Source organism: Coenobita brevimanus, chromosome 96 (genome assembly GCF_032717465.1).
Source record: "Coenobita brevimanus isolate Jiangsu-jjx chromosome 96, ASM3271746v2, whole genome shotgun sequence".
Classification (NCBI taxonomy): domain Eukaryota; kingdom Metazoa; phylum Arthropoda; class Malacostraca; order Decapoda; family Coenobitidae; genus Coenobita; species Coenobita brevimanus.
In genome coordinates, this window is record NC_137049.1 from 18704738 (window position 1) to 18719910 (window position 15173).

At 43.5% G+C, this 15173-nt stretch overlaps 1 protein-coding gene across 1 annotated transcript; it reads left to right on the forward strand.

Annotated features, from left to right (window-relative positions):
* Window positions 1-1001: 1001 nt before the first annotated feature.
* LOC145413426 (tektin-3-like) lies at window positions 1002-6733 on the forward strand. Its single transcript, XM_080283112.1, has 9 exons — window positions 1002-1096; window positions 2038-2177; window positions 2538-2619; window positions 2962-3194; window positions 3427-3536; window positions 4879-5027; window positions 5270-5492; window positions 5783-5937; window positions 6508-6733. The coding sequence occupies exons 1-9, from the start codon at window positions 1002-1004 to the stop codon at window positions 6731-6733; spliced, it is 1413 nt and encodes a 470-aa protein (XP_080139238.1).
* Window positions 6734-15173: the final 8440 nt, after the last annotated feature.

Genomic DNA, 15173 nt, shown 5'->3' on the forward strand with positions numbered 1-15173 from the left:
CTATTACTACTACTGCATTACTCGGTTAAATCATAATGAACAGACCTCTGTTCATTATTTCAGTCCAGTCCATTGTCCTTCTTAATAACAGGGTCAGATTCAGGACTTTGAAAAGGGTGGGGGGAGTGATTCGTAGCTTAATGATCATAAATTTGAATTCATTCTGATTCATTAAAAAAGATCCTCAAAATTTATTTCCAAATCCCTCTTTTAGCTTAAATGATTCTATGATAACATTTACACAAGATATTTGCTGCATGTGTTTTGAAAAATAACTTTGTTGTTTTATTACAAGTAATCGTTGGTCTTAGGTCCTAGCACGTCCCCATCCCCAAATCCATGTCTGGTTTATAGATCCACGGTGTTCATAAAGTCCCAGCCTGTTTTAGAGAAGGAATGACGTGAAATTGGAGATGGAACAGGAATTTTTTTTGTTCTCTGTATTTGACTAAGTGATATCTGGCTCTAAACATGTGAAGAAAGGGAAATACAAAATATTCTAGTGAAAAGTAGGTGTGCTGGGTATCTAAGAGGATGTTGGGTAACCTAAATACAAGTGAGGAAGTGTAAGCAATAAACGGGGGGAAAAAAAACGAACAAAAGAATGATCTGGTGCTGAACAGGTAAAAAAGACAGAAAAGGAAATATTCTTAAAGCAAACTGAGAAGCAAGTGTATCGTGTGTCTGTAAAGATGAGAGGTAATTACTAAGGTGTTGTACAATTGGAAAAGGAAAACATAAGTAAACAGAAAGGTCACTAGATATTTATATGAGGTTTTTGAGGATTATCTATGTATGAAACTTATGCTGAACAGGAGAAAAATTAGACGAGGAGAAAACAATCTGAAGCATCAGTTAAACATCAACTAGGCTACTTTAAGTGTCCATATGACGATGTTGGCAACTTTACATGACAGTGAGGGTTGGTAGAAGCTGAACGGGTGTAAAAAAGAAAAAAGAACAAAGGTTTCTAGCAGGTGTGTGTCAGGTGTGTTGGCAAGATGTCGGGTGTGCCAGCTCTTTATCACCAACCCCCCGCCGCCCTCAACAAGACGGTGGCCATGAAGACTGTCGACACCAAACCCTTCGAGCAGAGGTGAGTTGAAAAGTCAAAATAGCTGTAAATACAGTGCCCGTAATCTTGCTCTCAGTCTGTAATTTTAAAATAATCTAAGTAAAAAAAGTCAATACAACTAAAGAAATCAATAAAGTCAAGAAAAAGGAAAAGTTAGAAAAAAGTATGGTAAAGTCCATAGATAAAACATTACAATAGGCTACTTACATAAAAAATAAAAAAAAAAATCAAGGGAAGTCTCACTGCTGGTTAGTTACGACCTAAGCTGCTCCGCCTGGTTAGCACGAGGAGTTAGGACTGAGAAGTCAAAGCCGATGGGGTGGTCAGATTCTAAGGAATGTTTAAGTATGACGCTATATAATGGCTTGGCTAATGGCCTGCTTGTTCTCACTGATCGACCCAAGTGCTCAAAGATACGGACCCTTAGCTGGCATTTAGTTTTGCCAATGTACATTGTATTACAGCAATGACGCGTATAATGATAAACTACAGATGCCTATAGTTCTGTGCAGTAGGCAAAATATCTTTGAACCTAAAGAAGCTGCTTAGGGTAGGATTAGGTTTAAAAATAACCCTAGTTATTAAACATAAATTTATTATCCCTTAACTGGAACAGCTATTAGTTGTGGTTAATTTGCATGTTACATGTTACAAAGCGCATTCAGCAACGAGGTGGACAAGCCAAACACTCAATTCCCTCAACATAGATATCGCATATGACAATGAAACCGAGGACCTACCTACGTCCTCTCCATCTGTGTACCCCTATCCCCAAGTGTGTACCTGTTTCAAGTTTGTCCCTATCCTTTGCCTGCCCCTGTCCCAAGTTTATCCCTGTGTCTAGTTTGTCCCTGTCATTTATCTTTTCCTGTCTCAATTGTGTACCTGTTCCCAGCCTATCCCTATCCTATAGGATAGAGATAGGCTGGGAACAGGTCTCTATCGTAAAATTATGTTTTCAGTTTGTCTCTGGTGCCGCCCACACTGAGCCGCTCCTACCCCACGGAGAGCCGCGTCTTGGACTCTGTAAGGTTCCCCAACATTTTCACCTCCGCCACCGCCACCATGAAGACCCGCTACACCCCCGCAGACTGGTCGCAGAGTGAGTGCAGTACCTGAGCTGAAATTCATAAAATAAACTTGAGATATATTGTGCAATTAAGGAACCTCCCATAATACAATGATGAAAGTTAATGTGTAATCTGGTGTACCACAAACTGCACAAGGGACAGGGTCAGATCTAATGTATTCCCAGTACGTTTATAACCAAGTTTCACTCATTAAAAAAAAAAAAAAATGAAAAAATCAGGTCTCATCTTTGGCCATATGGACTTTCCAAGTGCCGTGAATTGTTAAAAGAAAATCTCACATACTGAAATTTTGCTTAATGTTAGGGGGTTTGGTCCAGTTTACATCACTCTGACCGAAATCTGGATCTCAACATGTGATTTTTTGTGTACAGGTAACTTGGATCACTACAGCCAGGCGGACAACATGAGGGGGGTGTCTGAGAGGGTGAGGGACGACGCTGTTAGGTTGGTGGGGTGAGTACTACACTGGACTACGGAGGAAGGACATTACTTGGTACTGTTATTCTTCTGTATTGTTAGCCTTCACACTTCATCATAAACACGTCATTCTTCTGTAATTTCTGTTATCGTCAGGACATTTTATTGTGCCTGAGAGCCCTTTACTGCGGAAGGAAAAAAAGCTGGATATGAGGTGTACCTTGGTATATGTTTAAATTTTCAGTGCACTGAGAGAAGTTACTATAAAAATAATAAAATATTGGCTTCCAGTGATATTTAATAAACACAGATTATATAGTCTCACACTAGTCTTCTCTGAACATTGACGTGTCATTTCCACACCCCACCATTCCCCAGATTCACCTATGACCGCACCAATATAGCACAAAGGGAGAGCTCGCAACGGCTGGGGGAGAGGGTGAGCGATATCACGTTCTGGAGGAGTGAGCTGATGCAGGAGCTGGATCGCATGTTAGGGGAGACAAGCAGGCTTAATGATTCCCGTAGGGGACTGGAACATGCTTTGAAAGACACTCAGAATCCCCTTCACGTCACCAAAGAATGTTTATACTTCAGGGAGAATCGGCAGGGTAAATATTATGGTCTTGCTTGGTTGCTATTCCCTTATTGCGCATGGGGGGCCTGGAGAGTGTGGGGCATGGAAGAGCCCGAGGCAAGGGTGTGCAGTTTTCACTGGGCCTTGCCATATAGTCCAAATTATTTAAGCTGTAGGAGACCACCCTACACCCCTGATAGCATTTTACATAATAGAGAAAGTCCTGCCATCTCTTGTATGTATTCATTCACTCTTCTGCACCCCAGGGATCGACTTGGTACGGGATCAGCCAGAGGAGTCTATGTTACGAGAAGTGGACACCATTAAGGACTGCCAGAACCGTATGTCTAATCTCCTCGACAGGGTTAACTTGCAGGTGGGGTTTTGAATGTATCTCAGTTACCCACCACCCTTCTGTGTCACCATTTTATTCCTCAACATTCTTTCGCCGCCATTTTCTCTTTTCATTACTCCATATTCCTATCTTCCTTTCCTTTATTTTTTTTTTCGTCCACATTTTCATTTCTCACTGCCATTTCCAGTCACCACCACTTCGTATACTAAAGTTAAATCATTGACGTAATGTTGGATGCATTTTTGAGCTGTCTTCTAATTGCTGTAGGTGACTTCGTAGTATTTCTCCCGTAGCGATTTTTTTTATTTTTTTTATTTTTTTTTTTTACGGTACACCCTAATCTCTTCCTGGGTGTTATTTGTAACCTTTATGTCGATATTTCTCTGTGGTAGGTAGGGGGCACTCACCATCCACTCACTCGATGTAGCGCTGCTCTCCGGTGTTTGCTGTTTCCTCTCATCCATCCTTCTTTCCTTCCATCCTCTTCTGTCTTTCCTACATTCTTTCCTCATTCTTCTGCCTACGGGGAACTTTACACTCTCTCTTCTTTCTTTCCTGCATTCTTTCCTCATCCTTCTGCCTGTGGGTGACTAAGCCAAATGATTTCCTGTACACCAGGAAACCATTTCCTGGAAACGGTTTCCTATGCTGGGTGGTAACCATATAACCAAATTATGGCGCCTGGTGGTTTAGTGGGTAATTATTGCGCTCCAATCGGATTAAGTCGGTGAAGGTTTATATCCAAGGGGTGGTTGGGGTTTATTGCTCACGTAATGCCACTCAGGGATGAATGAGGCTGGTCACTCTCATCTTAAATGTCAGGACCAACTTGCCTAGCCCCGGGCTCCTACGCTTCTCATGGGGTAACGTAAGATTGGATGATGAATGAATGAATGAATGATATATTTCTGCGACATGCAAGATGATGTTCAAATATCAAAGGCAAAATTCATTGCTATGGAGGCAAATACTACGAAGTTTCCCACGCTAGCGAGAATTCGGCTTTGATATTGCTATTTGTCCTAGGAATGGGCAGCGCTGCATTATTACGAGGCTTAGGGATTAAATTGACGTAGTCTCTTAACCCTTAGATCTCGGGAATTTCTTCATTGCGAATAAAATCGTTCGGCATTAGCATGGGAAAAATAGATCATTCGTCTCCCGAGGTTTAAGGGTTAAGTTTACAGCCATTATTCTTCATGTCCCCTCCGACAGCTGAGCCGAAACTGAGTGTCACTTTGGATCCTGGCGCGACGCTTGGTTACGGCTCGGCTGTCGAAGGGACGTGAAAAGTAACGGCCGAATTTTTTAGTAATCTAGCTTTTAAACACATGGCCGTTATGTGTCACGTCCCGCCCGACAGTTGACCCGCAACCGAGCGTCGCGTCAGGACCTGGAGCACGACCTGATGAACAAAAACAACGCCCTGACCATCGACCACACCCAGCACTCCCTCCACAACCACTCCCCAGCCATCACCTACTACCCGGGCATTGAGAGGGTCGACAACACGTGAGCTGTCTTCCCTTGATCAAAATTTCTGTGAGGACGAGAAACAAAATAGTCTTTTAGATGAGATAAAGTCTGTATAATATCACCTCTACTCTTATACTTCTGCAGCACTGAGTTGTTTTCCTTGACTATGGGCAAAATTCAGTCACAGGAACATACATCACAGTCTATAAATTCTGACCCTTTCCCACCCTTGTACTTTTCCCTATGCTCTACCTTAATGCTACTTTATTCATTTTCAGGGTAAGTGTTCCTGATACGTGGGCGGAATTCAGTAACAGGAACATTCAGCAGAGTCAGAGTGAGAGGAGTTCGTCGCAGCGGCTGAGGCAGGAGGTGGAGAGTCTTATGGCTGCCACGCACCAGGAGATGTGGTCTGCGTGGTCCTCGTCAAATACCTCTCTAACTCATCGTTCCGGGGAGACCAATGACACCAGGAACAAGCTACTGGCGCACAGGGACAGGGTGAGGCAGGGACAGGGAAAGACAGGGGTGAGGGGAGGCAGGGAGAACGTGAAATTGGGGTACAGTGAAAAAGAGAAAGGCACGAAAGAGGGACAAGTTATATAAGGATTTTATGAGATGGAGAGTATGAGGGAAAAATAAAGATAGGACAGGGTAAGGCAGGGGAGAATGAGGAGGGAGTAAGGTAAAGCAGGGTAAGGCAGAGGCAGAGTGAGGCAGGGAGAAAAAAATCTTACTTAACATAAACCCATAATCATATTCTTGCACACACCTCCGTTCACCATTCACAGGTGCAAAGAGAGATGAACGACCTGGAGCGACACATCGACATGCTGAAGAAGGCGATCCTGGACAAGTCTCGCCCGCTGAAGGTGGTACAGACGAGGTTAGAGGGACGCACACACCGCCCTGAGATTGAACTGTGTCGCGACCCACCACAACACAGGTGAGACTGAGGCAGGGTGTGGGAGGCTGAGGATCGAGGATGAGACAGAGTATAAACATGATGAGACAGAGCAGAATCAGGATGAGGTTTCAAGCAAGCATTCAGATGGGTTCCATGTTTTCTGAAAAAAAAATAAATAAATAAATAAATAAAAACATCCAATCTAGCACTGGCCCTGATGTGCGTTGTACTACAGGCAATGCTTTTCTATGGGTTTAAAGCTTAACCACGCGCCCAGACAGTTGCTTGAAACTCTTGGGAAAAGGTAACCAATGAGCTGACATATTTAGCTAGCTCAGAAAATTTACACTAAGTGATTTTGATACAACTATTAGGTATATACGATGGTATACATTAAACCTTTCACTGGTAGAGATTCCTTCTGAGTCCCTACACTGTGACCTGAATATTATCGTCTAGCCGCTGGACTCAAGCGTTTGCCAGACGATACGTGGCTGTAACTCAACCACAAAAGAAGCTGATGCAGCGTGGTAATAGTGACGGTGATCAGGTGTCGCTATGTGTACATCAGTATGCTGTGGCGTTACTAAAGATGTTATGGTGTTGCAGGATGGTGCGTGAGGTTCAGGAGCTGAGTGAGAGTGTGGAGTCCCTGCGTCACAAGCTCTCAGAGGCCGAGGACTCACTCCACAAGCTGGCTCAAACCCGCGCCCGGCTGGATCACGACATAGGGGTGAAGACAAACTCCCTCTACATCGACCGCGACAAGTGCCTGTCCATAAGGAAGAGTTTCCCACTTTCTCAGCCACATTTAGTCGACTTTACCCTGTACTAATAAAAAAAAGTCATTGCTATAGGAAATTTAATAAAATACAGTGCCAGGAGATATATTAGTAAAACAGTGCTGAAAGAATTATAACATAGACAGTGCTAAATAAAAAACAAAAAATAAAAACAGAGCTAGCGATATTGCAGCAAAATTCAGTACTAGGTAATATTTAAAAAATATATTGCCAGGAGTTATAATAAGCCGAATTCACTGCTAGGAAATGTAGTAACAAGAACTCAGTGCTAGGGGATGCGGTAACAATGTGCTTAAAATTTTCGACAAGTTCTCCGGAGGAACAGCTTAAGAAAGCAATATTATTTTCTCTTTTATCTTCGCTTCATTTTCTACTTGCAACATCCTAACGCATTAGAAGAAATCACAAGCTAGATTTAATTTTTTGCCAGCAGCCAAAGCATGAGAAATCAATCAGCGCAAGAATCTTATTAACCATACTTTGCATTTATTTTTACTATTTTTACTCTAATTTGGCTTAAATTTCCCGTCTCTCCATCTTGAATGCTGAGCTGTAAGAATAGACTGACACTAGATTACGTTGATAGTCAAAGAGCAGTGCCATGAAAAGTGTGTTGAGAGGTAGCATTGTCCCTTTCACAGAACTACGTGAAACAAGCTGCAAAAGGACGAAAATATAGGTCAAGTTAAGAGTAAAAACAGTATAGCACGCTCAGGACAATACTGATAAACGTAATACTTTTCTTTGCATTTAGTACTACAAATAGACAGCACGTTAGATTCAGTAAAAACAACCCTTGGAAACTTTGTAGACGACTATAGAAGGAGGACATGAGATAACATAGATCATTAACTTATTTTCTCTGTGTAATGTGCTGATAACAGAAGATACACTGAAGCTACATACACTGCCAGAGCTCATCCTGCCATGAATGGTCACTGTCAATAGTTCCTCTACACTGCTGGGTTCCACTCCTCTTGACTACTGTTTTAACGTTAACTTTGCCTAATACTGTTATCTTTCCATCTTGAAATCTAAATGGTAACACTAGATAAACACTAGAAAATAGTGCTAGTCGCAAAAAAGTGCTATGGGAAAGATGTAAAGCCGTATAGCAGTGTCTGTTTCTGCCACCGACCCAAGTGAAAATAGTTGCAAAGGACAAACGTTTGGGACAAGTTAACGGCAGTATAGTAATAGTAAAATAGGCAGGATTACATTAGCTTTTGACATTTAAGAGTGTGTAAAGGACCTGTTGACTTCACGTTAGTTACTTATAAAAGTACATGTCGGTCTGTGTGAGTGTAGGTCTGTCCAGTTGGGGTATGCCCTATTCGTCACCAGTCTGAGTCGCAATCATTTTTTTTAATCAACTTCCTATTCACCTGTTCATAAGGTCTAGATTTAGTATATAGGTTCCACAGTCCTTTGCAATAATGAGCAAGAAAAAGAACCACACTCATTCATAATTCCTTTTGAAATAATTTTACTATCCCTTACAGATGAAACAGGGAGGATCTTTGTAATGAAACAAGGAGAACGTGGTGACAAAATGGGTGGAATCGGGGTTACGCAACGGGTAAAAAATGTGGTGACGAAAAGAGTTGGTGACGAAATTAGCTGTATCCAATCCAGGCCACATGGAAAAACATACACAAACAATTTTGCCTTATGTGTTCGTGTCACATCGTCACTTTGCTGTGCACAGACTCCCCATCTAGGAAGATTGGATTCATTTACACTCACACAGACCCCCAGTAACGTCCATTTACAGTACATTCACGGGCAACAGTGTCCCCCTACTCATCCCAGTCTACAAGAGGGAATTTAGATTTCTTCGACTGCTTTCTTCTCTTGAACTACCCCCAAAAGGAAATGTGATCTTCAATCCTTTTAACAACTGCTCGTTTATTAACTTATTCCGTGTTAGTCTACGGTACTTAATATATCTCTGATGTCATGATATTAACTAAGAATGAGTAGGGAGGAACTTCAGAACGTCAGTGTACATGAAAAACCAATAAATCGACTAGGCACTAAGTCGCAAGTTCCAGGTCCAAATGTGCAATCCGTAATCAACGCGAGTGCACCAGAGAACCGAATACTTCCTTTGTAAAGAGGGCCACTTTTTCTATAAGAATGACCAAACTTTAGCCCATTTTGATAACATCCTATATGGATATGCTTTCTATGTACTTCTGATATAAAAGCATAGGCTAGGTTGAACTGTCAGTGGATTCGCGTAGAGGTATTGTAGAGGTGCTTGCTGTACAGTACTAATTTTGAAAATATATAATGATGCTTATTTTGACGATATGTGGATTAAGTCACTATACCCAAAAACTGTACAGCATAGATTGAGCACTCGGTAAAAGCTTAGCAATAAATATTCATTTGGAAGTTAGAGATGCCTGGAGTATAATGAAGAGCTTGCTGGTAGAACACGGCTAATAATGTTTGCAAGAAATAATAGCTTTCCTGTTGGAATATAATAGTCTCCGAATAACAGGTACGCCTCACAATAGTTTTACGATACAACAGATTTACATTTGCAGATTGTGGTAGTTTCAGATCGTGCTTATCGTGAGCCTATAGGGTCACAGAAAATTCGCTGTTCAGTAAACGCAAAGCCACCTCAAACGTGTCTCACACTGCCAAACTTCACACATTCGCAGATCACACGCACCTCACAGCAACACCACATGCTGCCACACCCACACTGATGTACCTTTAAGTTGCACTATATACTATTACAGTTCACAAACATATCTCACATTTCACACTGCCACCTCATACAGTCACACTTCACACTGCCATCCCGTACTGTCACACTTCACACTGCCACCTCATACAGTCTCACTACACACAGTCGCACCCCACAGTGCCACATCTCACAGTCACATTTCATATTACAATGCTCCAGAGCCACACCTCACACTGCCACACCTCCCGTCATACTACTCAGATATTCTATAGCACAGTCGTGAATACTAGAAGCTGGAAGATAGACGTATGACCGAGGTTTGTAATTCTCTACAATGTTATTAGTAAGTATGAGGAGGCAAATCGGTAGATCTTTTTTTCCTGCGCATTTTCAGTGTCGTAGCCAAAGGGATGGCCGAGATGACACACACCCCTGAAATATGCATGCCTGGGCCACCTGAAATATCCCGGTGAATACTCTTGGACCCTCCTAAAGGGTTGCTCTTAGGTCACCCCATTTACAAAATCCTACCTATGCTTTTAAGTGTTTTGTCATCTACCAACCCACAGACTCCTTCTAAATGTGCGAGTGGAGGGTGGGTGTGACGTATCCCTGCGTCTCTTCCTGCCAAGGAAGACATGACAGCAAGGAATTGGATGAAGAGATCTGTATTAGTTCGTATCACGTCCAGAGACGAAATAAGACGTGACTTTGATCACTCACTGTAAATGACAGGGGTTATGAAGTCCTGCTACCTTCATAAGGATTTTAGATGTTTCACAAGAGGATAATTAACATTTTCTGTTGATGAAAAAAAATCACTTTATGCTGTTTCTTATAAGTCTGAAGTCGAGTATTTCTGCTGAGGTGTACCATTTCGTCCTGAAGGAATTATTTGATTTCATGAAATATTAATATAATGATGCTGTTAAACCAGTATAATATACGATATATGAAGCAGTACCTCAACAGAAACATACAGCAGCATTTAAGCTACAGCTATATTCAGTCATTGGGGTAGAGCACCGCAGTGGTGACAAAAGAATCAGAAGTGTTGCTAGAAAGGGCGGTAATGTAGGTGGCATAAGGACCTTCGCAGCACCTTTTACTAAGTGACGTATTTTACACCTTACACCTCAGTACTTCCATGTATGCAACTGCTGGAAACTATGTTGGTATTAACATACAAATACATACAAGAGAATGCTAACATGTAATACACAAAACAAAATGCTAACGAAGAGGTGCTACAAGCCTCCTAAGGCACTTAATAATTTTGCTCTTTATCATATTCTGTAGACTGTTTTGTTTTCTAAATGATTTATTGGATTCTAAAAAGCGTTATCGTTCGTTGTCTGTTACCTATATGATTTTATAAAAGATATATAGAGTGTAAGAGCAAACAATATACATTGCCTCTAACAAGTAGTGCACTTGTAAGGCTTGCTAATTAGCTGTACAGCTTATCCAATAAAACATGAGACAATGACAATCATTTTCTTTTCATATACCAGGTTCTATTAGCTGGAATAAAATAGTAGAGTTGTCCTGATTAAGACAGGGTTAACTGGTGACAAGTTCCTACAATGCGAGGGTTAATTCCCAACTTTAGTCCGACACTGCGTGATTTGCAACTACAGTGATGTGATTCAGTTTTAGTGGAGACAGTCAAAGCGTTAATGAATGTTATATATAACACCTCTAAGACTGGAAAAAGCAGTCCTAAGCTAAATAAAATTGCCTGAAGGAAAAAAGAAAAAACAGAAAGTAACAAGCAAAAGAAAAAGAAAAAAAAGCAAAGGAAGGAATGCTACGAAGTGTTCTGTGACAACGAAATTTAATCTGTGTATCCAACAGTATTCAAACAATGAAAATACTTGAATTTCTTTCATGAAACTACTGAAGAGGATCTTTAAAAATATAGATGTTGAAGCATAATGCAGTAATTGAAACTGGCGCCATCATAAAAGAAAATGCCCAATACTCCTAGACGATTTTTTTTTGTACTGTATTTAGTCAGCAAGCATGCATATCTCCATCCTCGTACCGTATCTACGCACATTTAGTGGCCATTATACAACCATTCTCATGAACAGTATCTATGCGTGATATCTACACATTGCTCTGAAAATCATCTCGCTTGGATGTATTTGAGCCAGAGCGGGACAAATATATTTGCCAGACACTTCTAGCAATATTATCTAATATCGGAATATTATTGGTACTGTTCGAATGTATTACAAGGAAATATGTACCAGCTTTTCATAATTTTACGCTCAGTCACATGAGTTTACCTCTCCTCCTCCACAGACTAGAATAAATCAAAATTTGGATTAACGAATTGCTACTGATTGTACGGTAAGGCAAATAAATCCCTGGCTTGTCATTGGTGGACGTTCTTGTTGCAAACACAAGCTCTCAAAGTAATTATTTTAGCATATTTTCGACCAGTTGCTGAACTTGAGTGTTTAATTCTGGATTATGCAGGCATTTGCAAAGATATCAATCAACGCGATGTAAGTTACAAATGAATCTGTTGTGTAGACAGGCTAAATAAAAAGCTAATTTGCCTTCATTCATGTTTTCTTACTCTAGCCTACCCATTCAGTGTTGGTTTTTAACTTTACTCACTATGCTATATCCTTTTAAACTGATTCATTATTGTTATTTAACTTCATTCAGCGAGGTTTTTACTACGTACTGTTTGTAAACATTACACCCATTGAGAAACGTTTGGGAGACAGCCCTCGCCCTTTGAACTGTGGCTGAAGACAGGTAACACAAGCAAGTAGCCTACCTACGGTATGTTTTTTCCGTCTGTCATCCAATATCCTATACTATCTATCAGGAGCGTAGGGGCACGGGGCTAGACTGACTTGATTGTTAGCCTGGGCATCAAGGACGTAAGAGCAGAGGGTAGCTGCAGTAGGACAGTTGGCAAGAGCTAGGCATGCTGCTTCTCCAGGAGCCGGAACGCTTTCACCCACTAAAGTCTGCCCACCATGCAGGCAAGCATTTGGTTATATGGTTACCACCCACTGAGGCAGGATTTGAAAAGAACTGGGTGGCCAAGGGGTGTCGAATCTTAATTACAGGGCAGCCCCAGGATAACTCTATGTGAGATGCGAAAGTATTTTAGCCAGAAATTTGTGGTGACCACTAGGGTGGCCAGGAATTCTTCAGGGGTAGCCATAAGCCACTGCGGCGAACCTTCTGGCTATACCCTTACATCATAGTTTTCTTGGCTGAAAGTAACCATGTTGCTTCTCACTGAGCGTAGTCACCTGTAGGTGAATGGATGAGAGGTTAAACGTGATCTTGGGAGTGGCAGTGCCTTTAAGTCTGTCAATGTCATCAGTCCGGGGAATCTTGACATGGTACAGTACAAACATTAAAGGAAACATTACCGCTTCCCGTCCGATCAGCGAAGTTAAGCAACGTTGGGTCTGGTTAGTACTTGGATGGGTGACCGCCTGGGAACACCAGATGCTGTTGGCATCCCTACGTGTCAAGGGGGGTTGGTGGAGGATTAGTGCCCCTCTCTGTAAAACAATTAACTCTAAGCCCTTGGCCACCCCGTGAGGGATACATGGCGTCTGGCAATGAATGAATGAAAAATTACATGCAACAGCATGCAATGTAATGTTTCCGACTCGAAATAAATCTGAGAATAGTCTGACCGCTGGTGCGATAAGGAAATATACAGATCATGGGTAAAATGCCCGCCGTGCCCGCCGCAGGACCTCCCACCACACCACCCCCCACACCACCACCGAGCCGCCACCCCACCACAACCCCGGGAGGACACACCGGTGAGGTTAGTGACCCCGGGCAAGAGGGTCATCGGGGCATCCCGACCCTGAGCCCCTATTCCCCGCAAGTGCGCCAAACCCAGGCGTTCAGGCAAACTGAACTACTGTGCGGGCGGGGTAGTGACCGTCAGACCAGGGGTGGGACTGAAAAGAGGTCAGTACCAGGTAACACCGTATAGACGGTCTTGTTACACCCTCTAGGGCAGGAAGAGGCCCAAGGGCAGGAAGAGGCCCAAGGCTACGGCCAAAAGAGAGAAAGAGAGATAGACACAGGCTACGGCCTGACAGAGTGTGTAAAGGGGAAGGTGACCCCAGGCTCCGGCCTTAACACGCTGAGGAGAGAGAGTTGCCTGTGTGCATCCCTCTCGAGTTGTTCTTTGGCTACGGCCAGAATACGGTCCAGGGTAGAGAGACCCTGCTACCGTACGTGTAGCGCTACCCAATTACGGAAGCGGCGTCCCGGGGACGGCCTCTTGCAGGAACGGACGGGTGAACCCGTTCCTCCGTTAGTCGTTTTCCGTACGGGCAGACACTCAGCTTCGGCTGGGGCACGTACCAGGGTGGAGAATTCCCTGACGGTAGGATCTGTCCGTATTGGAGAGAGTGCGGCTCCTGAGCCCCTCACTCCGGATTGTCTCCTACTGCGGGAGGAACACCACGTCGGCGGTACCTTGCCACGGCGAAAGGGCGACCTCGATCACCCTATTGGTGTACCCCGCACGCCGGGCAAGTTCACGGCTTCAGCCAAAGTACACAATAGGGGAAGTAGAGCCCCGACTCAGCCCTATGGACACACTCAGGGAACCACGAAGAGCGTGAGTCCCCCTTTAGCCTCTTTCCCTTCGGGGAGCCCTTCGTCGCCATCCAGGCTTCTAGGCCAGGAGGAGGCACTAGAGTGGTGGCAAGGCCCGATAACGGACTTACCACCCACACCCGGGAGTTCTTTAGCCCTGTCGGAGCCCTACAGGAGACGCTGCCGCAGCCCAGCCCTGACGGCGCCTCTCCCCCTGAGCACCCGCAGTCCCAGGATGCCCAGGCCCTCCACCGCAGTCTACAACGACGAAGATCTAGGCTCCCTCACTCCCCGGAAGCAGAGGAAGCAGGCCCGACTACTCCGGCTGTTCGGCCCTAGCCCCGAGGGCCCCCGATCAGGTCGAGGCCCCCAGACCACAGGGCCTCCCTGCACCCCACCAGCGCGGCCCTAGGAAGGAGCCGCCCCTCAGGTCGAGGCCCCAGACAAGGGAGCCTCCCTGACAGTAAGTACCAGTGATTTAATAACCCAAGAAACAAGGGTAAGACAGTGACAGTGACAGTGACCCAGAATACAGTGACAGTGATCCAAGGCACAGTGACAGCGTTTTATAAAAGATATATTAAACAGTGGCATCACAGAAATTCGTGTGTAAAGTGTTAAATAGCTCAGTCCCCCCCTGCATCAAGGAACCGGGGAGTTTTCTGTGGAACTAGAGGTAGGTGCGCGAGTGAGCCGAAAGGCAAGTGAGGTTCCCCCCCCCCCCCGCGACTTGGTGACAGTGTCGAGTGTCGCCATCCGCACCCTACCTCTATTATAGTAATATCTCCGACACAGACTCCCAATCGCAGTGATCCAAAGTGAAACTCCCCCATTTATTATTATCCACAAGTAACATAATAATTAATTCAAACTAACAATCACAGTGAGGTGATATTCCATTCAAGCAACAGTAAAGAATATCCACGACTGCCCTGTGCCACGTGTTAATATATATTGGATCAGTCTATGTAAACGAGTGTAATATTGTATCTCTGTTCTCCTATGTACCAAATATCGTTGTATGTACACTGTAATGAGTAGAACTTAAGCAATAGATGTGATACGGTATACTGTCTCTTTTTATGCCCTGTTCCTTTGTTAGTGCATTACATCCGGTCTAGTAAAAGGACCCCGTTCAAGTGCTCGTGTTTTTACGACGAGAA

Excerpts from the sequence above, each read along its gene's own strand:
- LOC145413426 (XM_080283112.1), top strand. The coding sequence starts at position 1,002 with ATGTCGGGTGTGCCAGCTCTTTATCACCAACCCCCCGCCGCCCTCAAC. Across the intron at positions 3,537-4,878 it reads TCGACAGGGTTAACTTGCAG|TTGACCCGCAACCGAGCGTC; the intron begins GTGGGGTTTTGA and ends CCCGCCCGACAG. Across the intron at positions 5,493-5,782 it reads TACTGGCGCACAGGGACAGG|GTGCAAAGAGAGATGAACGA; the intron begins GTGAGGCAGGGA and ends CACCATTCACAG.